The sequence below is a fragment of the Akebia trifoliata genome, chromosome 12 (genome assembly GCF_017979445.1).
Source record: "Akebia trifoliata isolate Shusen 1 chromosome 12, ASM1797944v1, whole genome shotgun sequence".
NCBI classification, from domain to species: Eukaryota; Viridiplantae; Streptophyta; class Magnoliopsida; order Ranunculales; family Lardizabalaceae; genus Akebia; species Akebia trifoliata.
The window spans coordinates 3,076,189-3,100,865 of record NC_141386.1 but is presented as its reverse complement, the minus strand read 5'-3'; the positions used below and the strand labels follow the sequence as shown (position 1 = coordinate 3,100,865).

Genomic DNA, 24,677 nt, shown 5'->3' with positions numbered 1-24,677 from the left:
GGTTTCAGCAACAGTAGGAGAGCTAGAATTCCAACAATGCACAAATAAAAGTCCAGCATATCCACAGAAAATTGGTATATGAGACCCTATTTAGGCCCAAAACAACAACAGATGGATGTGCCAAGCCTGGCAATATTCATATTTATATGCTCTCAACGATCCCATAGAATGACTATTTTTCACCAATGCCTTCAATTCTAACCACTAGGCCAGTAATTATTATTATATATTTTTTTTAACTTTAGGAGTGGTGAGGATCATTCAATTGAGCTGATTTTCAGACCACTGACGTTAATGATGCTCATAGCAGTAAATAAATATCTATAGAGATCATTCATGAACAACATTTATAAAAGAAATGCTCCGCAATAGGATTCACAGAGATGAATCCGGAAAAACGAAAAATTAAAATAAAAAATCATAAATGACAAATTGATCTCTAGCAAAAAATTGCCACAATTGTGAATTGATACTTTCCTTGAAGAAATAAGCAAGGATTTCCTCCTATCCAATCTTTTTAAAGTAGTCCTATCCAAGCATTTTAAAATACCGAGTCATAGTTCATGCTTTGAATTTCCCAACTGGCTGAATAAGATGGCCATATCCATACCCTGTATCATCGTAGACATAGCTGTTTCATAAGGGCAATCTTGAGAGAATCCACTCTTTCCAGTTTTTTGCACTTTCTTTATGCAGATCTTGAACTTTTCATGACATTTGACACTCATCAACCCTGACAAAAATCACAAAAAAAAAAAAAAAACACACACGCACACACACTAATCAGTACCGTTCTACCTAAAGAACCAATAAATTTTACTTTATATAACTAATTACTTATATGCGATGAGATATATATGTCTGATCATTTGAGATTTTATGACACACTCAATGTCATATTGATGCACCTCCTCATGTACAAAGCACTAGGACCTAACACAAGCTTAAGTACATTCAAGTCACAAGATCATTATACACTACATATAAACACAGAGGACAACATCAGCTCATCAATCTGGTCATCCAATAGAAGGACCATTAGATGCAGAAAATTCTAACCATCTGTCAAGCTCTCCAGATTGATGTGGCTTGAGCATTGAGATTATTATGTCCTTAATCATTCTGTTCTTCCATTCTATCAGTCTTTCCAACTACATTTAGACAGGTGGTGCATGTAGCGTACGTCCTGTTTAGAGATGAACACAGATGTCCGATAGGACGGAAATTTAGTTTGCAAAACCAAAATGACTAGTAACTCATACGCATATAACGTAATGTTATTCAACACCATGCCCGTCCTTATTATAGTTAAATATCAAAGCTGAGCCAAAAACAAATCATCACTAATCCATATTGCTCAAGGAGAGAACCATATCGATGATGTATGAGCTCTTTGAATGTGATGCTCTAGTTGAACATTAACTATACCATTCCTTCCATATAACACCACTGTCAGAAAAATGGAAGATACATGCAGATAACAGAAGTAAGAAAGCATATATTGTAGGACATTTAGCAAAAAAATTCCCTAGGTTTATGACAATGGCAAAAAAGGGCCACTTTATTTTTAATACTTAAAAACATTCCATTTGCTACAGTAACTCGTGTTTTTGGACAAAAATGCCCTTCACTTCATCTTCTCTACTAAACATTTTGTAAAGTACAACTTCCACCCTGTTAACCATTTTCAGATTTTACGAAGTAGAGAACTCTCCATTCTCACTCCAAAACCTACCAAATAGCTATTGGAATCATCAAAAAGGATCTGGCTGTGAGGAACAACCAACATCTTGGTGAACCATGTGTTCCATACAAAGGATGTTAAAAGAAATGAAAGAAAGAGACAGAGAGGGATAACATTTGATGTTGGTTCCAATAGCTATTTGGTGGGTTTTGGAGTGAGAATGGAGAGTTCTCTCCTTCGTAAAATCTGAAAATGGTTAGAAGGGAGGAAGTTGTAATTTACAAAAGGTTTAATAGAGAAGATGAAGTGAAGGGCATTTTTGTCCAAAAACACGAGTTACTGTAGCCAATGAAAATTTTTTTAGTATTAAAAATAAAGTGGCCCTTTTTTTCCATTGTCATAAACCTATGGAATTTTTTTGCTAAATGTCCTATATTGTATCATCGTGATACCCACAAAACAAGAGAACACAGGGCATTGAAGATTCATTTCCGCCATTTCTCTTGATTTTTGTTTTGAAAAAAAAAACCTTGAACAACAACAACAACAACAACTGTACTTGTTACACCATAGCACGAGCATCATTATTATGATGATGTCTTTGTCACATTATTTCCTAGACCATCAAGAAATACAAATTTCCCTTAGGAGAAAACAACTCGGAAAAAGGTTCACATGGTGTCGTTTCCAATGTTACAGAGAGTACCTCCATGGCTGCAATGCAATGGTAGTTTATCCAACAAAAAAAAAAAAAAAAAAACCCCATTGAAGGGCAGCTGGTCAATAGTTTGGATTATAACTTCCATTGAAGTTCAATTCAGTGATCCAAATAGCTATGTTTCTTTTTCTTAAATGTTAAGAAAATCCGAGGAGGAGAAAAAAACTAGATAATTAAAAACCCCGACTGAACAATAAAGTATAAACTAGCTCGAGCACCAGATACATTACAAATTCATACATGCTAGCTTTTTTTTTTGATAGGTAAAGTGTTATTGGTTAGCAAGGAGGTGACGTTGGGTTCAAGGACATTTGAACCTAAGACGTGGGAACAACACTTCACACATCTCACCAAAAGCAAAGTTGGCACTTCTGCTTACTACATTAGTTGAACCCATAATTCTTATTTGATTATAACTTATGTTTCCCCAAACACAGAAGGGCAATGACAATTGCTTGAGTTCCACATTTAAAAGTTGTTATTATCAAGTAAGTGATACTCACCCGTTCCATGCAGAAGATAGGGTTTTTTTTTTCTTTCAAATTCTAGTTCTTTTTTTCTTCATGATAATGGCAATTAAATGGGTCTGAAGAAAAATGATCACTCAAACATCTAGTTCTTGGTCACCATTCAGAATTCGACCTTCAATTGTTAACAATGTTCTCTATCCCAAATTTGTGAATAGTTCAGTAAAAATAAATTCTTCTAGCTCCAATAGTTTTCCAACTTTACACGCAAACCAAACCTTGAAGGTTTCAAAAGACTAGATACTCAACAAAGAGAATTTCATTTTTCAATAAACTTCTTACTTTGTTTCATACGCATTGAGTGATCAGAGGTTGAATCGATCATTAGAAGAAGAATTGCGTAAAAAATTAGGATACATTCAGGGAAAATAAAACTTGCATGGAAGAGAATCAAATGAAACGCTTTCATAAAAATTTCCCAAATCCACCTTGTCTTCATTTCAAAGTTGGCATAAAGAGAAATTTTAAGGGTCCTAACTCCTACCGCAGAAGAAGAATTGGGCGAAAAATTAGGATACATTCAGGCACGAGTTATTACCTATCTTCTCAATTTCAGGATTTTTCTTTAGATGGGACCCTATGTGTTTGGGTGTGAGTAATTACCCGTCTTCTCAACCTTCTTTTTCGTAATGAAATTAAAATTATAAGGTATGAATATAAATCACCAAAAACAATCTATAATTCTTCCAAACCCTAATGTTTAAAGAGGTAATTAAACATTAATTGGCACGCCATTTTTGATTTTTCAAACAATAATGATAAAATTAGTAAAAGAGATGGACTCGAGACAATTGAAATTCTCCAAAAACTTAATTTATTTCACAAACAAGTTATCAAAATTAGAAAAAAAGGAGAACAAAATTATACCTTTCTTCTCCACACATTCATCATGAATCTTACAACATGCATCAAGATCATCACACGGCTTTTGTCCTGGACAACCAGTCCATCCTACTCCACAAAACTTCCCATATCGAATTCCGATGGCTAAAATTAATCGAAAAATTAAACATAATTAGAAGAAAAAAAAACGTACAATTTCCATGAAAGATTAAATTAAGTTCAGCAAAGAAAGTAACATAAGATACTTCAAAACAAAATTAAGAACAGATCCAAAGGCCTTACAATTACAATTCTCTGCAACGCAGGTTTTGCTGCAATTGATCTGCGATTCAGAAATTAGGGCAAAATTAGGGTTTTGAAAATTCAGTAACAGAGATTTTTAGGGCTTCAAATTAAATTACAAAGCGTCACCTGGGGATTTGAATTAGGATTCGTGGAGCATTCTACGACAAAGAAGAAGACGATGCAGATGAACGCTGCGGTGACACGTGTCCATGCAAGACCACGCAGCATTGTTCCTTGATGTTCGTCGTCGTTCTCGTTCCCTCTGTTTTGGGAGGTTTTTTTTGCTTATTGCATTAGATCTTAATAATCCCAAAAATATGAATAAGAGAATATGACGTGGAAAAAAAAATTGCTCACAAAATTTTTTTCACAGAAATCTAGGATAACCAATCGCATGTTCCCACGTGTATTGAATACGTCCCTAATTTACAAAACTAGCTTTGTATACTTGACGTGGCATGTACTGAGTAGTCTGTGTGACGTGTTTGCCAAATTGACGACCTAGACTGAGTCTTCAACAAAGACGTCTGTATCAAAAGTTTAATAAAGAAATCGCTAACTAGAGTTCGTTGACCATTGGAGGATATACCGAGGACCATTCGACGGGCAGAACTTGGGGTGCAATTTGGTTCAATTCACTCGGTTTGAGGTAAAATTGGAATTGAACCGACATAGGTCGATTCAACTAAATAAGAATCAGAATCGAATCAAATTTCATTAGAATTAAATCAATCCAAACCAAATTAAAGTCGGTTTGGTTTGGTTCGATTCGATTCTACGGATTGTAAATATTTTATAAATTATAAGTAATAATTTTTAATGAAAAAATAAATAAATAATTTCATATAATAAATCACAAATATATCTTATAAAAACCATTAGTTTATCCATAAAAGATCACTAATCTATGTACTAACTCTTAAAATAATTCATAATAATTATTATGTATATATATATATATATATATAGGGGGCGGATCGTGGGACGTCTCAAAAAACGTCTGAGAAACAGATGCGTGGGCTTCGTTGGATTTTGGGATTTTAACGGTCTGGATCGCGTATTCAAGCAAGTGCGGGACAGTTGGGACGTCTCAAGTTTGCTTTAATTTTATTTGAGGTATTTTCAAATACCTCCTTCCATTTTTTATTTATTATTGAAACTCTCTCATTCTCTAAAATAAACTCTCATTTTCATTTTCTCTCACACACGTCTCCTGGTCTATACTGAAATCACAGAGAAACGAACGAAGCCCACGTTCTCACAACTCTCTCTTTCTCTCTCTCTCTCTTTCTCTCTCAATCTACGGCTTCAAAGAACCGCCCCCTATAAATTTTTCATTTTCTTCGATTTTTATTGAAGGATTACCCATCAAAGCTTCTTCTTCATCTTCATCAGTGGGTTGGATTTCAAAGTCTTGATCTTGATTTAGACTGTTGGGATGGGCATGTAGCCATTTTGGGTCAAATATTGTTTGTAGCTTTGATATGCAGAATATGAATTGTGACTTAAAACTCTTATACATTGTTCTACTTTTCTTTCAATTTGTGTTGATTTCTTTCTGTTAGGAAAGGTGGTTGGTCTGTTCTGTTGGACTGATTACTTGTACAGGGCAGTACCCATAGCGTCGAACTGAGTTAACCCTTAGAACAACTAAGGCAATTTCAACTACATTGAGAAAACATGCATCTCGTGTGATTGAACCCACGACTTTCAACTTGAGTAAAATAATCACTAGTGTTCTATATATAAATCAATTTAATCTAAGAGTAGTGTTGGTGTTTCCTAGTTTGAGTAAAATAATTGATCTAGAAATAATTAAATATAAAATTGTTCCACCCTAAGAGCAAGATCAGAACTATGAAATCATATAAAGTAAAGAATTTATTTCTAAATAGATGAATTGAGGCATCTGTTGTACTTGCCATCATAAACGAAGGATATCGAATATGTATCTACGTTTTGCATTTGATAGTGTCTACGTGCCAAGCTCTGAATTGAGAACGAAAAAAATTCTAAGCCCCAATATCACAATAAACTCAACTGAGCTTTTCCAATTCTAAAAAATATCGAACCAAAGATAAACAATCTCTCAAAAGAATTGAAGATGGTGGATAGCATTCAATATGACTGCAATCTCGTTAAAAGAAACAGATCTTCTTCTAGTAGTACTGCCTCTATCTCCACTCATTCTTCCTGCAAATTCAGAGAAGCCAACAAATGGGCTCATTGGTGTTGATGGTGCAGAATTTAACGACACCACTGACTGGGGTGGAGTAAATGATGCTGGAGCAAGAACTGTTAAGGTTAGATCTTCTGATGTTAAATTTGAAGCCTGAAGTGTTAACACCTGAAATTTTCAAAATCATTGCACAACTAAGAGAGAAGTTATCAAATATTGACAAACAATTTTAAATACCCACATCAAGTAATCTCACTGCCTTTTCTCTCTAATGATCTTCACAGGGGCTATTATAGATGTAGCACATCAAAAGGTTGTTCAATAGAAAAGCAAATTAAGAGATGCATAATAGATGCTCCAGTACTCATCATCACTTACTCCTCAAGGCATAACCATCAAGACCCTGATCACATCCATCCCAACAGTCTAAATCAAGAACAAGACTTTGAAACCCAACCCACTGATGAAGATGAAGAAGAAGCTTTGATGGGTAATCCTTCAAAAGAAATTGAAGAAAATGAAAATTTTATAGGGAGCGGTTATTTAAAGCTGGAGAGAGAGAGAGAGAGTTGTGAGAGCGTGGGCTTCAATCGTTTCTCTGTGATTTCAGTAGAGACCAGGAGACGTGTGAGAGAGAGAGAAAATGAGAGTTTATTTTAGAGAATGAGAGAGTTTCAATAATAATAAAAAAATGGAAGGAGGTATTTGAAAATACCTCAAATAAAATTAAAACAAACTTGAGACGTCTCAGTTGTCCCACACTTGCTTAAATAGGCGATCCAAACCGTTAGACCCCCAAAATCCAACGAAGCCCATGCATCTGTTTCTTAGACGTTTTTTGAGACGTCCCACGATCCGCCCCCATATATATATATATATATATATATATATGGGAGCGGTTCGGCAGCCCTAAAGTTTGCCAAGTTTGGTGCCAAACATTTTTTGTAAATCACTTTTGATAGGGTTAGAAGTTTTGGAATAGGCTGATTTTTTGTGAGGATGATCTCTACGGTGAAGAGATCATCCTCACAAAAAATCAGCTCATTTTGAAACTTCTAACCCTAGTTTACAAGTTGAAGAATCGTGGACCGTCCAATTTTTGTAAATCACTTTTGATGGGGTTAGAAGTTTTGGAATAGGCTGATTTTTGGTGAGGATGATCTCCTCATCATAGAGATCATCCTCACAAAAAATCAGCTCATTCCAAAGCTTCTAACCCATATTTTGAAAAATGTTTGGCACCAAACTTGGCAAACTTTAGGGCTGCTGAACCGTCCCCTATATATATATATATATATATATATATATATATATAGAGGAAGCGGTTCAGCGGCCCTAAAGTTTAACAAGTTTTGTGCCAAGCTTTTCCGATCGTTCGATCAAAATACATCCGACGGGTTAAATTGAATACACGGTTTTAACTTAAATAATTGCATTTTTACAAACTGCCCCCTCAAACATCTTTGTATTCTGTTTGGAGGCCCTCTCCCTTAACAGGAACCTCTCTTCTTCGACTCTCTTCTTCCTTCGTTCAGAAACGAAGACGAGCTCTACTTCAAATCCCTCTTTCTCTCTCTCTCTAGTTACAACTCGAAAGACCCCTCCCATGTTTCTCTCTCTCTCTCTCTCTCTCAAGAGAACCCAGTTCGAACAACCCCAGATCTCGCCATCGTCTATTTTAAGTCCCTCACAAATCCCTCTCTTCTTCCTTCGTTCAGAAACAAAATACGAGCAGAGACCCTAACGAATCAATCTCTCTCTCTCTCTCTCTGTCTCTCTCTCTTTCTCTCTCTCTTGTTACAGTTCAAAACCCCCTTTGAAACCTTCGTCAAAGAGAACGACCAAACGGACGATTCTCGCCATCGCCGTCTTCAAATACTCTGGATTTTTTTTTCTTCTTTTGTATAATATCTGCCCTTCAAAACATCTCAATATGGATATTTGGAAATCTGCATATTCAGTCAATCAAGGACGCAGGACTTTATGATTCCATCTGGCAAGCTTTTGCAGTGTTTTTGCCAATAAGATCAGTTGGTGTGCAAGGTGATCAAAGAACACATTCTCATGTTCTTGCTCTTAGAGCTGTCACAAGCAAGGAGGGAATGACAGCAGACTGGTGAGTTTGTTTGTTTTTATTGCTTTAATTTATCTTATTTTTTATTTCATAGTGGTGTGAAGGCATTTCTAGAAGCATTTCATAGTTGGTTTTCAAGAATGCAAATACATATAATGACTTTCATGATATAGGCACATGTTAACATTCAAGGCTGGTTGCTTGCAGGAAACCAAACGAAAAGAATAGGAAGCAGAGGCACATATGAATATGCAGCTTGCTCAAGAGGCTACTAATGCAAAAATGACTAGAGATATAAGTAATAAGGTATGTTCCTTTAGACAATTGGACGTTTTCTTATAGTATGTGCATTGCAACTCATACCTTATGTACTACATGTTTTTACAGGAGAGGCCTCACCGATGAACTTGGTGCAGAGGCTACAATGATGGATGCATTGGAGAAAGTTGAAAAAGAGCTTAAGAAGCCACTTATGAGGTCTGACAAGAAGGGGATGGCTGTTCTTCTAGCAGAGTTTGATTAATAAGAAGTAAGTTCTGGTCCCAACATTCTGCAACTTGTGGCATTGTGATGCTTGTGTGAAAACTCTATTGATGATCTTCAAATTGATATAATTCCAATCAAAATTTTAATGTTATTTTTGCTGATCAATATTTTCTTAGATATGGGAGAACATGCTTCTTATTGTTCTTCTTGCACTTGTTAATTTTAAACCAGACTCGACATTCGAAAAGAAGAATTGTCAAAGTATGAAGAAGAGTTGGAGCTTAAAATTGCAAAGGCTCAGTTGGAGCTTAAAATTGCAAAGGCTCAGATAGGTCCTTTGGTGGCTGGTACCCTAGCTGAACCATGGCAGCAAATCATTACTATATGCAGGCACTCAAGCATCTTATTTCAGATCTTCAGGATATAATTGAGTTGCTAAAATCTAAATTGGTATGATTTCTTTTCATTGATAGGTAATTTATGTTTGATGGCATGAACATACCTGTTTTCTTATGACCATTTCTCCCGACACCATGAATTTTACAGGATCAGATCGAGTTTGTTAAGGAAATGGGTAACGAAAAACTATACTCGAGGTTGAATGATGCTTATAATTCTGATGATGACTTTGAGGAGGTGCGTGAGTGTGTTTTGTAGCCTACCATATCATATTAATTACATGTTAACAGGAATCCCATCTTTATTTTGAGATTGGCATGTCTTTGTGTATATAATGAACTGAGTTTCTCTTATCAAGATGAAGGTGAAGAGGCATATCTTGGAACATATGGGGATGATGACGAAGAGGATACACTGATTGAGATGCTCACCTGAAAGAGATTTTTCTTCCGAGGCCAATTCAAATTATAAAATGAGTAAGAATTTGAGATTCCTGCAAAGGAAAAGATGAACATTTCTAAATCTTCGTTGGGAAATCCATGATAGAAGATATGCGCTCAAGAAGACTCAAGCATTTAGGTTTACACTCTATGAGTCTTTCTCCTAAACCATCCATGGGAGATCTTAATGGTGAGATAAGCCAATGGCTTTGCATTTTCGGCTTGGGCATCAAATCCAGGAATCTTTTTTGGGGCAAATGAAAAAGAAGTATTTAATATGCAATTCTTGTTTACATGTATTACGATTTTGTAAATAAAGACTCCACTGGCAACAAAACTTGCATCATTTATTCTATTATGAAAATTTGTATATTGCGCTTGAGCTAGATTTTTTTTTCCAATTGTGGCAGTCGGAGAGCTCCCAACATGTGGGATCTCTATTTCCAATGAAAATCAGATGAGGGTTTACAGCCAAAAATAAAACAAGATTTTGTAGAACTTGCCACAAAGATCGGTGTGTACCGAAAGTGAACTGGGTTGAAATGGTATTGACGGACTTTGGGTTTCATTTGGAAAAACACTTGGAATACCTACTGGAGATATTCATAAGTCATTACTTCACACTATCTGCACTCCCTGGTGAGGTGGTAATGAAACCAACCCTTCATGCCAACAGGGTACTTGATATAGAACCTCTTAATGCTTAAGTCAGACAATGAATAATGCTGTATTCAGTTGATGTAAGGAGATTGATTTATGCTACATTGGCTCATTTTATTTTTATAGGTTTCTTGAAGTTTTCTTCAGATTTCTTTATGGGGATTCTCTTAATTTCTGTTGATTTTCCTGTTTCTCTTGATCTTTGGGATTTTGGTGTTTTCTTCAATGGGGATTATCAATAGAACCCCAAGGAATTGAGGTGGCAACAACATGTTTTGGGACATATTTGCTAGCAATGCCGCATTTGATGGGCCTCAACTCTATGTTTCCTAGGCTGCACGATCCCTCGAATGCCATATATAAGGCATCAAGGACAGAATCAAGGTATTACAAAATACAAATAATCTAAGATGAAGGAATGCAATTATTAACCGATCAACCAAAAATAAAGGAACGTAATGATGGCTCAGTTTGATACACAACATTTACCAAGTAAACTAAATCCTCCAAACGAAACGATGGCTCAACCACCTTAAGAACATAAGAAATTTGGAAGCTAGACAATTCCATCTCAGCCATTCATTCTAAGCAAAGAGTGTCCCACTTTGAAACAACAACAAAGAACTGATTGTATCTGATTGGAATGGGCTACTACGAAGCTTTGTCCATCAGCTGTATCGGTGACAGAATGGTTGATTTGTTTGTTTCAACAACACACCCATTCATGACCATTTCCTCCAGCATGAAATGTGTCTTCTCTAGATGGAACATGATGTCTAGTTCACACTGCATAATTTAGTTTATCAGAGAGAATGTGGCAAACAAAATAAATTCCAAGAATATTAATCAAAAGAGCAACAAGTGAAAGACTTACCACATTCCCAAAATGGCGATCCATGGTTTCAACTAACAGATGTATGAATTTTAATGTAATATTGCACAGCCATCCAAGATAGAAAAATCCATAAATTGATACATAAACAAAACTGCCAGTTAACTGACATACTTCTCAAGGTTGAAAAAAACAATTGTGGTTGGTGAACCATGGGACTGACTGGATGCCGAAAAACAGCAAAAACATCTAAAGGGAAAGAATTACCCTTTCGAGAGAGGGTTGAGAGAGATTGATGGCGACGACGAGAGAGGGTTGAGAGAGATTGATGGCGACGACGACGGTGAGAGAACCGTTTGGTCATTCCAAAACTTTTGAACAAACGGTCGTTCGAACCAGATCTAGAGAGAGAGAGAGAGAGAGGGAGAGATGGGAGGGGTCTTTCGAGCTGTAACGAGAGCGAGAGAGAGAGAGAGGGAGTCTGTCTGTTTAGGTTACAGGGAGAGGCCTTTGAAGAAGAAGGGCTTTGTTTTACAAAAGAGGGATTTAAAACAAAAAATTAAGAATTTACAGGGAGCCGGTTGTAATTAAATACGTTTTTGTTTTAAAACCGTAAAAATCCATCTAAACCGTTGGATGCATTTTGATCGAACGGTCGGAAAAGCTTGGCACAAAACTTGTTAAACTTTAGGGCCGCTGAACCGCTCCCATATATATATATATATATTGCATAAGAGGTCGGTTCTCGATTTGGTTTGGCTCTATACAAGCTTGATTCGAGAACCAAATCAAATTCATCGGTTCTCCATTTTCGTAACCCGGAACTAAACGCAACTTGTTCCAAACCAAATCAAACCACCCCAAAGCTATTGGTTTGGTTCGGTTCTCGGTTTGAACCAGACCAAGTTGCACCCCTAGGAACCCTCAACTCAACTCGAACATTGAGAATGAACTTAATAACTCAAGATCAACTCGAGTTTGAACCTCTAAACTTGTGTTGACCTCGATTTTGTCTGAATTAGTAGTTTTGGAAAGCCTAACTTTGTTTTGATTATCAATTTTTATTTTTATTTTTTTGAGTCAAGCATACTCAATCGACTCACTGACTTAGACAAGTTTGGAAACAATAAATCTTTTCGTCTCGAGATACACAACTCCCTTGGGATACACTTTTTTATGGGGAAGTGCAATTATGTATACCGAGACTTACATATCTACAATTATCGAACTTGCCACGTCAATGATTCGATTGAGTATGCCACCTGGTAAGTCATTTTATTAAAATTCTTTTTTTGTTCTTTGATCTTATTCAAAACTAGGGTTAGATCCTACCACTTTGGGGGTTAAGGGGGGTAAAAGTGGAAAAATAATAACATTGGACAAATATTATTAAACAACCTTTGGGGTTAAAAATGTCAAAGAAGGAAAAGAGTTGTGCTGGAATGACCTCAGTGGGGGACACATGGGGTGATACCTAGACGTGGTGGCATGCATATGTTTGTAAATGCGTTTTACTTGTATCTCAGAGAAAACGTATTTGCGGGCATGCGCGCGCCACCACGTCAAGATGTCCCCTGTGTTCCCTACTGAGGTCACTCTAACATTAATCGAAGGAAAATAATAAAGTTCAAGAGATATTATTATGAAGTGTAATGATTTTCTAAATCAATTTAGACAAACTAACTCAAAAACTCAATGATGTGGCATGTGCAAGAATCGTAGATTTTTTCCTTCGGTATACACAACTGCACATGTTTATGGGGATGTGCAATTGTGTATCTTGAGAAAAAAATCTACGATTCTTGCATATGCCACGTTAGTGAGTTTTTTGAGTCAGTCTATTACGTTGAGTTAGAAAATTAACTCTCACTTAGGAATAAAAGAAAAGAGAAAAGACAATAAAATTGGAAAGATATTATTAAGAATGATTGAAAAATGGGTTTTAAAAAAAATAGTAAGATTGAAAATATATTTTTAAAAATAGGAAAAAGATGAAAGACAATAAAATTTAAATGAGAAAGAGGAAAATGTATTATGGACCCACTCCTTTCTATTTGGAAGGAATGTTTTTGTTTCATAATTATAGTTGGAGTGGGATCCATCATTGTGTTTTATTATATAGATTTCTAATATCAAATTTTTATGAGACTTTTTAATTAATGATTATTGCTCCATTTTAATAAAAGATTATAAAATTTATAATTATTTATCTTAAAAATGTGTTTCTAAATTTACATAATGAAATTATAAATAAATTAAAAGAAAAAAATGATGATGATTAACTAAAGTATCATATTTATTAATTATTAATCATAATTTCTAATTAATTGTAAATTAAAAAAAAACAAAAATATTAAAAATTATAATATAATCATTAAATGAAAGTCTGAAAAATTAAATTGTGAATGAGTAAGAAACAAAGACATAATAGAGTTGCCACGTTGCATTTTGAGTTGTGGGTGTATGAGGTTGGTTGTTGGTAATAAGCATTCGTTTTTGAAAGAAAACCTTCTCTCTCCTCTGCTACTGGTGAGAAAAGAAATCGACGCCATTGATGCAATAGCGAGCTCTAAAACCTCCAATTGGAACTATAATGTGTCCATGTAAGATCTCTACTTTCTTAACTGCAATTCTGATCGTTTTGTTAGTTTAAAGTGATTCAAGTAGTACTTAGGATTGATTGATTGATATTAGAAATCATGTTAGATGTTTTGCTGATCATAGTGAGTTTGATTTGATTTATATATATCATCATTTATCCACATTTGTTGCCAGGGGCGGAGCTAGGATTTTGCTTGTGTGGGGGCAACCAAGAGTAGGAAAAAAATTGTGGGGACAATTAAGAGTGAAAAAAATAGTTGTGGGGGCAACTAAGAGTGGAAAAAAAATTTGTGTAGGTAATAGTGGTAAATTTGTTTGTCCACTGCTAAAATTTGTCACAATAGCACATTAATCCATAGAATTTGAAAACTCTTGCGGGGGCAAGTGCCCCCACTCTAAATCCGCCCCTGTTTGTTGCAAATCTTTACTACTCTATAGCTTTCAATTGTATTTCTTGATGTTTCTATTATGCCTTTTTGCTCATTTTATTAAGAATTTAGAAAATTCAGTACTTAATCATTAAAAAAAACCAAGACTTTCAAATTCTTGTCGAATATCCCTCTATATGGATGTCTATCCACAAATGATGATTGTGGATTTCTTCCCAAAAATCCATCAACTTCGACCTCCCTAAAAACCCTATCTTGTTTTTGAGATTTGAAGATTGAAGAAGATAGAATCTTGAGGTTCAAAGTGAGGGATCGGTAAGAAAACTAGCACACAATGCAAAATAAAGAAGAAAACACAAACACAGCTTTTACAAGGTTCACCCTTTTTTGGGCCACCTACTCAGAAGAGATCAATCTTCTTCAATAAATTAACTATAGGTTACAAAGAAAAACACATTCTCCACTTAGTTACAATTGTGGGGTAAAAAAGTCTCACACCAGCTACAATGAAGCAGTGTCCACACTACCCTACTTTATTGTCTTTCTTTTTTATCATTTTCAATTTTACTGTCTTTCCTCTTTCTCCCCTCCTCCTCTCCTTTTCAATAATACCCCTATAAGTTTACTATTTTTCCTCTTTACCCCTTTAACCCCAAAGAGGATGCCCGTGCCATAGGCACTGGCAAACTCTAGTATATTTATACTTCGGCTGATTAGATAAATATATCCTTAGAAACATAAATAATTCACATTATGTCCCCCGAATTTTTTTGGCCTGGGCGACCGTGTGCAACAATCTGCATACTGGGATCTCAATCACAAACTGAATACAAGATACCTATGCAACAGGTTGGTATGGATACCTTAGATATTTAAGGTTGTGATTCATTTTGTTTGTTTCAGGTCATGCAATCGAACCATGTCTTTCGTCTCTGTAAGCTGCTGTTCAGCTGAAGGATCACAGAATTTGCATAAAGACGAGGTGTTTACGGTTGTAACTTCTGACTTGTGTGATAGAAGAAAGGGGATTCTTGGGGGATCATATCTTTGTAGCCCTGTTCATAAGAGAAACCCACTTGGGCAAACATTTTGCTTAGCTGGAGTAAGCACATTTGGTGAAATTCTTTCGGAATCTCCTTCACATGCTGCACAAGAAAAGACGCTTCATGATGTTTAATCATTTTTGTTCAATTTATTTGCGGACCCAGTATGTTACTCTATCTTCTTCATGTGGTACCCATGTCAAATTTATAAGGTCAGAGAGTTCAAGATTTATACTAATGATGCTATTGCATTGTGACAGGATATAATTCGACTTCCCAGGGTTTTCCAGTTTCTTCAGCGACCATTGGCACAACTGATTTCTGTTCTTAGGGCTCCAAAAAGGAAAGAAGGGTATGCTGCCATAGGGGGTAGTTCACCTTTGCAGAAAATAACGGATGAGCAGGTAAATACTTGCTTCTCGATCTTGAAATAGTTTGTTTTGGTAAAATTAGGGTGGTTTTTTGTCCGTAGATCAAACAAAAAGTTCATCATTTGTGTCACTTCATTTGGTGAAAATACAAGTGTTTAGGTCCTTAGGAGATGCTATTGACCTTCTAATGTGTATTTATATGGTTTGTGAACGTGCGAGTTATGAAATTTTTGAGAGATTTGTTTCAGGCACATGCATTGAAAATGGCTTTGGAAGCAAAGAAAATGCCTGCAAATGTTTACATTAGAATGAGATATTGGTACCCGTTTACTGAGGAAGCCGTTCATCAGGCTAGTCCTTAAATTTTGTGATGGTTTTTCTTTGCTTTCTTGCTTTACTTTCCTTTTTTTTGGGGGGGATATTTGCTTTCTTTACTAATATTGTTGTTGAGGTTTGTATTATCTTTAAGTTCACTAAAGATGCCAATGAGTCAGTCTTATAAGGTTTAGCAAGTGATTATAATAGAATTCTGATCAAATATATTGAAAACCAATTTTTCTCGACTCAAGCTCTTTTCTATTAGTATGGAATCAAATGATTAATTTTGGAATTCTAATGAGCTTAAATCACAGAAAATCACTAATATATGAACAATTTGATTTGGTCACCATCTCGGTTGATTTACTTAAATGGGGGAAAAGAAAACTTCTCCCAACAAAAAACATACATGAGATTAGATTTGTATATCATTGACTAGCCCAAAATTTTTAGAAGACTCATCTACAAAATTTGAAACTGTTATGCTGAGCATGATTTAATGGTGTTCTGAGGTCATATATGGGCTAGTCGAGTTTGAACTGAACAACTTCGATGTTCATCTGAAAAACAATTTGGTAATCATCATCAGTTGACACATTTGCATTTCTGTGATAGATCAAGAAGGACAAAATTATAAGACTTGTTGTACTACCTCTTTATCCCCAGTACTCCATATCTACAAGTGGGTCAAGCATTAGACTTCTCCAAAGAATCTTCAGGTGGCGAACTGTTCACCCTATTTCAGTTCTTAATTCCATTTTTCAGATTTTGTAGTTAATTTTTTTTTGCATTTAGTGTTCCTTAACCTACTTTATTAATTTGTTCTTTCTTGGGGAAGACTCATATCCATCAAGGCTACCAGTTTCTATTATAAAGTCATGGTATCAACGTGAAGGTTATATTAAATCAATGGCTGGCTTGATAGAGAAAGAGTTGCAAAGTTTCTCTAATCCTGGGGAGGTATGTTCTGTTGCTCATAAGTTTGTGTAACAAAGTGAATACAGTCGGTCGACATCTCTCGCTTCAATAAGTGGGTTGCTTACCTTTCTTGTAAAATGTTAGGTGATGATATCCTTCAGTGCACATGGGGTACCGGTTAGTTATGTTGAAGATGCGGGAGATCCATACAGAGATCAGATGGAGGAGTGCATCAGCTTGATCATGCAAGAGTTGAAAGCTAGAAGAATTGACAATGACCATACTCTTGCTTACCAGGTTAGTTTAAAACCTAGGTTCTTATGCAAGCACTAGGTTTCATCTTGTTTTTTTTTTCTTTTTTTGACTTTCCTACTCATTGTTTTAGTTTTCTTCTCCTTTTTTCCTTCATCTGTAGACTGGGATCTATTTCAGTTATTTAGTGTTGCAACTCACCCACCTTAGCGCTGTTTTGTCAGAGTCGAGTTGGCCCTGTTCAGTGGTTGAAACCCTATACTGATGAGGTTCTTGTTGAGCTTGGCCAGAGAGGTGTGAAGAGTCTCCTAGCTGTTCCGATAAGGTATGTTCTTTTTAATTTATAAAAAAATGTTGATCATTGTTCGCCCTACTTAATGTTTTGAAACAGTGGTACTACTACTCAGCATTTTAATTTCCTCTAATTGGTAAAGTTTCTTGGAAGTGGTCTGAGAGAGATTATTTTCATTGTTATTGCTTGGTTTAAAGAAGGGCTGCAAGCTGGGCGGGTTGGATAGTAGATCAGGCTCACCTCAATTGGCAGAGCCCTCAAGCGGAGCTCAACTCAAACCGAACATCAAACCTGAGCTCATTAGCCCAAGCTCAACTGAGCTTGAGCTTCTAAACTCGGGTTAGCTCAAGCTAGGTAGTTTTGGCAGGTTGGATTCATAACAAGCTAAATTTTGTTTCGATCAGCAAAGAAATTTTATGTCTTAAACAAGAAATACAACATCACCAATGTAAATAATGTCATCCCTAACAACAGATCACAACAATATCCATAAGCCAAACAAACTCAAAACCAACACTATCCATACATAAGCAGTCATCTTGGCCTCCACCAAATAATTAAAAAATACTTTTTAAATAAATAAAAATGTATAATTAATATATTAATATTTATACTATTATATAGTCTCGAGTTCGGGTTGAGCTGGGTTGCATGAGTCCTCAAGCTGAGTTAACCCAGGCTCAACTCATGTTCTACATAACTTAGCCCAGGCTTGTCCAAGTTTCAGCCCTAGAGTTTAAACTGTCTTTTAAAAGACTGCCGATGTTTAAGCTTCAGGAATTTTCAGGTGTTAAGATTGCATGACACTCCTGATTATTGAAGGTTTGTATTTTATCCCATCTGCTAATCAATTGTTGGGTGATCTCACCTTCCTGGACTTCCCATCAATAATCCACCTCATTTAATTAATGAAAAATCACAACTGAATTGATGAACTCATCAGATCCTCCCTTCCTTTCAGATGGTCAGAGAAGCGTGTAATTATATTTGACCAATATATGATCGTCCTAAAGAAAGCAATTTCTTAGATTCTTGGGTTAATCACTTCACCATGAATTTTCTTGTAGCCTTCCAAATTAAGTACCGAGTCCAGATTTGATGAGACGGCCACCATATGATGAAAAGGGTCGAATGGTCTGCAATCTGGCAATAATCATGGCATTCTAGTCAATAGGCTTTCTAATGTCTGAGGTAAAAATTGTAAATTACCTTCAATCAGTTTGAAGCCGGATTTAGTAGAGAGGCATTAAGAGAATGCAATAATCCCAATTGGATGCCATGATCATCAGGAAAAGCCACCTTTTTTCTTGCTACCTTCAAACAGTGTAGTTATAATATTATAAATGTCAAACACTTCTACTCTTTTACCAAGTGTTCTTTAATCCAAATATTACATGTACTTAAATTCCAAATTTTCAGAAAAATGAGCAACTGAGAACTATTCTTGTAAGTTTACCAAGAAAGTAGCCTATTTTAAACTGTACAATGCTGTTCATTGAGAGGAAACGTCTATCAATTTCATGTCTGTAGTTTCCTTTGTGAACTAACACAACAATTCAATTTGGCACTTTTCCATCTCTTGGAATCCAAATTCCCAGATTAACTCTCCATGGGTCTTCATTTCTTGATTTCTTATTCTTCATTCAAGTGAGAAAATTTTAGGTGATTTTGAATTTTCTATTTGAAACGATTTATTTTGATAGATAACCGTTTTTAATATTGTGGAACTGTTTATTTTAACGTTCAGCTTTGTAAGCGAACATTTAGAGACGTTGGAAGAGATTGATATGGAGTACAAACACTTGGCTCTTGAATCCGGGATTGAGAACTGGGGCAGAGTAGAGTCCCAACACAGGGGTGCACATCTTCCTTTATCTTGGATCTAGCAGATGCCGTGATAGAAGCCTTCCCTTTAGCAACGGCCATTTCAACTGCAAAGAGTGCATCTGCAGAAGTTGACACTGATCCATTGAGATACGTAATCAAACTGTTTTTCGGTTCAATTTTAGCATTTGTTTTACTCTTCTCTCCAAAACTTGTATCTGCATTCAGGAACTACCTTGTGATCACTGCCTAGTTTTGTTCAAACAACAATTTACAGGGAATGATTGCTAAAACAGTGTTGGGTAGGGTAGCCAAAAGAGAATGATTCTTTTGATTTGTTTTAGTTGGAAGGATATCGTCTTTGTGATTTTTTTATATCTTGTAGCCGATCTTTTCTGCTTGTAAGGGGTATGTGCAAAGGATGTTTGCCAAATTTAGTGATATTTTGGCTTTTAAATATTATACAAAATGTATAGATGTGCTTTGAGAGTAGAAATGTATGGAGATGGATCCTTGTCTTGTCTCCTTGGTAATGTTTATCATTTTGCCCATTTTTTAAGAATTAAGTACTATAATTCATGATAATGTTATCGTTCAAGGTTATTTTGTAATTTATGGACACTCTTTTTACCATCTCCAATGTTGTTTAACTAGAGTTTTGCCCAGCACCCTCTTTGGGATCAGGGGGTGAGAGGAAAATTAATAAATTTGAAAGGGTATTATTGAAAAAGGGGAAAGGAGGAAAAATAATATACAAAGCTGTAAAGGGTATAAGAGAAAAGAAACAAAAAGTTTGGAGTATTCTTGGGAAGGGGAAGAGACAAGAGACAACAAAGGAGGGATAACCATCCTAGACATATGTTGTTTATGGGGGTATATATCGTTGGAAAATGCTGAATCGGAAGTTATTTCTATTTCTACATCTGTTTTTTTCCTCACTTTTCCCCCTTTCTTCCATTTTTGAGGTTTCTTTTAATTTCTTAATGACAATAGGCGATGGTATTCTGCGCTTGGATGTAGAGTGTAGCTTTCCTTGGCTCGGCATTGGGATTGAAGGAGCAAGGGAGGGGGCGACCATTGTAAGTTTAGCATCTTTCCCCCCTTCTCCCTTTCCAAGCGTTCCTTGACCGGGAGAATACAGCAGCTATGGAAGCTAAGGATTGCAAGCTATTAAGCAATTACTTCCTTGGGCTAGGACCAGTCATTTAATTACTTCTCTTCGGGTAGACAGCAGGGACCAAAAGGCAGTTAGTTGGCTAACGCCCAACAGCCAGCGACAACCAAAGGACAAAAACAAAGGTAGAAGGAGGGCAAAGCATACTGTTGCTGGGGTAGGAGCTAAATAATTGTCTGGAGCATACTGTTGCTTCAATATCAAGGAGGGCAAAGCATTTAAAATAATTATTTCAATATGAATTTGTTTCAGGCTTTACATGTCCATTTCAATTAGAATCTAACCACTTCTGTGAAGGAGGGTCAATGTAATTGAGGAATGACCAGTGCACTGCTAATCAGTCATAGCTTGTGTTCGGAGCTATCTGCTGTCCATCGTTCCGAGCTAAGCAAAGCAGCTAAGCGATCAATCTCCCTCACTCAGCCCTACCAAATCCGTCGAGGTTGCCATGCATCGTTGGGAAGGAGAAGAACGAAGCGAGCGAAGCTGTTCTGCATCCTCCGAGCAATCAAACAAGAAGTTCAATCCATCCGGAGCCCGCCTCAAAATCTATGGTTTGTGCACTGCCATGTCAAACACCTATAATGAGACTTCAATGACCCTCCATTTTCAAACACTTGATCAAACCAAAAATTAAATAAATAAATAAATAAAAGGAAGATTTTTATTTATTATTTTTAAATCTAATCTAAACCATGAATTCAAGAGGACTGAATTGTTTGTTATTATTATTATACTGTTCAATGTTGTGTTCTATGGACAATAGGAAAAGTACTACAAGGAGGATCTGCTCCAGCTCAATCCAGTGGGAAAACTGGCTGAGAAATTATTCACAGGACAATGTGATTTGTAAGTGTATGGTTGCCCATTTTTCACAAAATCATTCTTCGTGAGAAAGCAATGTTTCTATCTTGGTAGGAAAATATATTTTGACACTACCCATTAGGAAAATGATTTTCTCGTCATGACGACGCAGCACGACCAATGTAATTCCTTGCATGTTCCTAATATCAAGATAGAGCTTTTACCGCCGGACCAACTTCTTTACAAGACAAAGAATTCCAAGTTTGGGCGTAAGCCAAAACTTGATACGCTCCAATACAACATTAGCCAGTAGTCTCACGCACGTCTGACAGAAAGATGGTTGATTGAGTGTCTGACACAGTAGCCACACAAAGATGCAGTACCGGAACTTGGCAAAGCGCAATGAAAGCCGGGGAAAGGAAGACAACACAACGTAAACCCATCACAATAATGTTTATTCCATATTTTGTTGCCTGAATGGGAAGATTTCTACTGTTGGGAGATACTTTGCATATGAGTCAACAGAATTATCAAATCCGCAAATTATTGAGACTAACACACTTAGCTCGCTGACTCAAGTCAGCTATGAATTCTTTAGCAGGAAAAACAAAATTTTGCAAAATGTAGAATCAGGGCAGTGAATCAAATCACCCATGGAAACTAAAGCTTAAAATGCAAACACAGAAGCAGTTTTCTTGAAGGAAAGATCAGACTCAGACATGATAACCGGTGAACGTAAATCCTCTTCCAACAATTTCGCCAGCACAGAACCAACAGAAGCACTCGATCCCGAAAAGAGCAGCTATGCCAGCATCCTCAACCTTCAGTTCTTGCCTGTTTTTCCATATATTCTTGACATAATCAAGTTCCTTCCAGAATGTCTCATAACGACCGGGAATGCTGTAAGACAAAAAACCAATCAGTTTGATCCGTGAATGTATATATATAAATACGAGGATGTGCATACATACATTTTCACAGTCGACAAACCATCGCGAATGTGATTTCCAATAGAAAACATTTACCTAGTTTCAGTGGCTCAAGATACCAATCTTACATTGTTATTCGCACGATGCAAAAGCAATCTCTAAAGTACAGTGAAAACCCTAGATTTTGCAAGCTTTTACTATTAATACATCAATCCTGATGGAAGCTTTAAAGTCTTGAGACAGGAAGAAAAAAATATGATCCTAACCCATTGAGTTGAGAAATCTAAAGTGGAATACAATCTCAGTGAATGAGTTAAATTTAGACGGAGATAAGAATTATATTTATTTATTTACTATTAAGAAAATGGATGTTCATTACAGAAGATGTTGATCAAAAACTCATTTCTTTAGACTAAATTGGATTTAAGGTGAATGGATTAAAAACGAATAGAAGATAACTTGAAATCCGTCTATGGAGAAGAATAACATATTACGAAACATATAGAGCCCCAAGAAACAGAAGCAAACCTAGTAAAACAAACTTGTCCATCGGTATTGCCATAGACAAACATAAGCCGCAAGTAATTTGCCAAATAAGTAGATGATTCAAAATGTCCACATATTGAATGTAGGAATATCTATTAGTATATCATTGCTCTAAATTAGAATGTTATAACAAATACTGAACTTAAAACCACCAAATAGCCCCGAATTCGTAGAGGGGTGAGAAATAAACTATAAGACATAGTAGGTTTGATTACTAAGAGTAATATGTTTCAAAGCCCTGAATAAATAGATGACACATGATCCCAAACGCAATGTTAAATTTAAATGCATGAGTAACTCCAACACTTCTGTTTTGAAACCAAGGTATCAGAGCCTCCTGGAGCACCTTTGAAACCAGGCAATTTTTGGAATGAATCCTTGAGGGTGGGCCCTAAGGGGGGATTTAAACTCAAGACCCCCGCTTCCTAAGGCATGGTCTTGGCCATCTCACCAACCCTTGGGGGTTGAGTAACTCCAACACATTCACCCATGAAACAGAATCTAAAGAGAGATTACCGATCAGATAGAGAAACGAACCTCGCAAGGCGGGTGTAAAACAACTGTTTTGAAAGTACTTCGCATTTCTCAATGGTAGGGGGCTCCTGGATGTATTGCTTGTTCTGCTCCAACAATTGCTTGTAGTAGGTACTTCCGTTCTTTGCCACAAATTGCGAGGCTTGAACGGCCTTGGATTGCAATTGATGCAACTTCGATGCCATGGACTCCCTAAATTAAGTCTGACAACAAATAAATATTACTTCTTATCATCAAAAAATCAGTTTAAAAGCATGTCAGGCATCTCAACATCACAAAAAAACCAATTTCATAAAAATTTCTACGAATTCCATATCAACATAAACACCAATATAATCTAAGTCCGATAAAGTGGGTTATTTTATGCTCATGCCGCACGCTGAAACGCATTGGTGGAAGTGTTTAGAGAGAAACCCTAAGTTTGATCAAATGGATTGTTGCGATTCTTAGTGAAAGACAAAGTTACATTTCCCACATTATCAAATTAAGGGTGCCAAATCACTTACCAATATTTTTTCGGATGGTTCAACAGTTTTTAGATACATTTTCTCTTACAGATTTTCACATTTTAGCTCTAGATTGGTGAATTAGGACTTGCTGATACTCAGATCAATGATATATAACCCAGTTTCTGAATCAAGGCTTTCTTGTTTCAATTCTTATGTTACCATAAAAAACCTCAGATTACACATCCATCTCTTATGATACAAAGGAACAAATCAAACCCTAAAGGATAAAAATTGATCCTTTATTACTAGAATCTAACATCCTGGTCAAAACCCTAACCTAATTAACCAAATATCGAATCTCAAATGAATGAAACTGATATAGAAGCCCTAAATTAGATAAAAGAAACATTCATTGATTCATTCTATGTATGGGGACGATCTGAAATCGAACCCAAAATCAAGAAAATTTCGCAACAACAACATCAACAACAATAAAATGAAGAGATCAGTATCAAAAAAAAAAAAACCTAGAATTGAGAGAGAATTATTATATAAGAAAAACCCAAAAAGAAAAAAAAGGGTGATTTATGAGAAATTAAATACCTTTGGCGAAGAATGGAAATAAGCCTTTGTTTCTCTCACCGCTCCTTCGCTTTGTGCCTTCTTTAGAACCGCAAGAAAGATCACTTTACTTCTCGAGTCCAGACTAGAGGGGTAGTTTTGACCCTTTGAAGAAAGTAAGGGTCCGTTTGTTAGAACAGAACTAGATTCTAATTCTTGGATTCTCAGATTTAGATTATGGATGGAAATTGATTTCCAGAATTCAAAAAACCATTTGTCTAGATTGTTTTGCGAAACTGATTTCTTTCAGAATCTATGATAATTAATTTACAATCTCCTTTTTACTGACCCAGTTTGTAAATCAATAAAAATATGGGTGATTTAGACATACTCCCCTATCTTTTGCTGAATATACGAGATACCCCCTATGTTTTGAGAATGATGATATGCATCCCTTGACTTCAGTCTTCTGAATAGACTAAGGGGGAAGACTCAAATGCCCTCAACTTTAATCTATAGCCAAAACTCCATACTTCTCCAAAATC

The 24,677-nt window shown here is 36.1% G+C and overlaps 3 protein-coding genes and 1 pseudogene across 6 annotated transcripts; 2 read left to right on the top strand and 2 right to left on the bottom strand.

Moving 5' to 3' along the window:
- Positions 1-291: 291 nt before the first annotated feature.
- On the bottom strand, positions 292-4,357 carry LOC147388625 (putative phospholipase A2 homolog 1). The gene is made up of 4 exons (XM_086419352.1): positions 4,184-4,357; positions 4,055-4,094; positions 3,797-3,916; positions 292-733 (listed from the first exon to the last, which is right to left on the bottom strand). The coding sequence occupies exons 1-4, from the start codon at positions 4,283-4,285 to the stop codon at positions 555-557; spliced, it is 441 nt and encodes a 146-aa protein (XP_086275478.1). The 5' UTR covers positions 4,286-4,357; the 3' UTR covers positions 292-554.
- Positions 4,358-7,714: 3,357 nt separating this feature from the next.
- Positions 7,715-10,363, top strand: LOC147388624 (CRM-domain containing factor CFM3, chloroplastic/mitochondrial-like). Of its 2 annotated transcripts, none has more exons than XM_086418817.1 (6): positions 7,715-8,352; positions 8,518-8,616; positions 8,698-8,839; positions 9,028-9,246; positions 9,343-9,432; positions 9,560-10,363. In XM_086418817.1, exons 4-6 carry the CDS (start codon positions 9,160-9,162, stop codon positions 9,611-9,613), a joined length of 231 nt encoding a protein of 76 aa, XP_086274943.1. In that variant the 5' UTR covers positions 7,715-8,352; positions 8,518-8,616; positions 8,698-8,839; positions 9,028-9,159; the 3' UTR covers positions 9,614-10,363. The 2 variants fall into 2 exon arrangements, with proteins under 2 accessions (XP_086274943.1, XP_086274942.1); XM_086418816.1 differs by having other exon boundaries at positions 9,554-10,363.
- A 3,227-nt stretch (positions 10,364-13,590) lies between these two features.
- On the top strand, positions 13,591-20,368 carry LOC147388623 (ferrochelatase-2, chloroplastic-like; annotated as a pseudogene). The gene is made up of 9 exons (XR_015170591.1): positions 13,591-13,730; positions 15,021-15,324; positions 15,421-15,564; positions 15,780-15,881; positions 16,465-16,567; positions 16,682-16,809; positions 16,912-17,064; positions 17,244-17,344; positions 19,059-20,368. The product of XR_015170591.1 is annotated as a ferrochelatase-2, chloroplastic-like (transcript).
- Positions 20,369-21,547: 1,179 nt separating this feature from the next.
- On the bottom strand, positions 21,548-24,333 carry LOC147388622 (uncharacterized). 2 transcript variants are annotated; one of them, XM_086419122.1, is made up of 3 exons: positions 24,175-24,333; positions 23,126-23,325; positions 21,548-22,013 (listed from the first exon to the last, which is right to left on the bottom strand). In XM_086419122.1, the coding sequence occupies exons 2-3, from the start codon at positions 23,305-23,307 to the stop codon at positions 21,827-21,829; spliced, it is 369 nt and encodes a 122-aa protein (XP_086275248.1). In that variant the 5' UTR covers positions 23,308-23,325; positions 24,175-24,333; the 3' UTR covers positions 21,548-21,826. The 2 variants fall into 2 exon arrangements, with proteins under 2 accessions (XP_086275248.1, XP_086275249.1); XM_086419123.1 differs by having other exon boundaries at positions 23,126-23,314; positions 24,175-24,332.
- Positions 24,334-24,677: the final 344 nt, after the last annotated feature.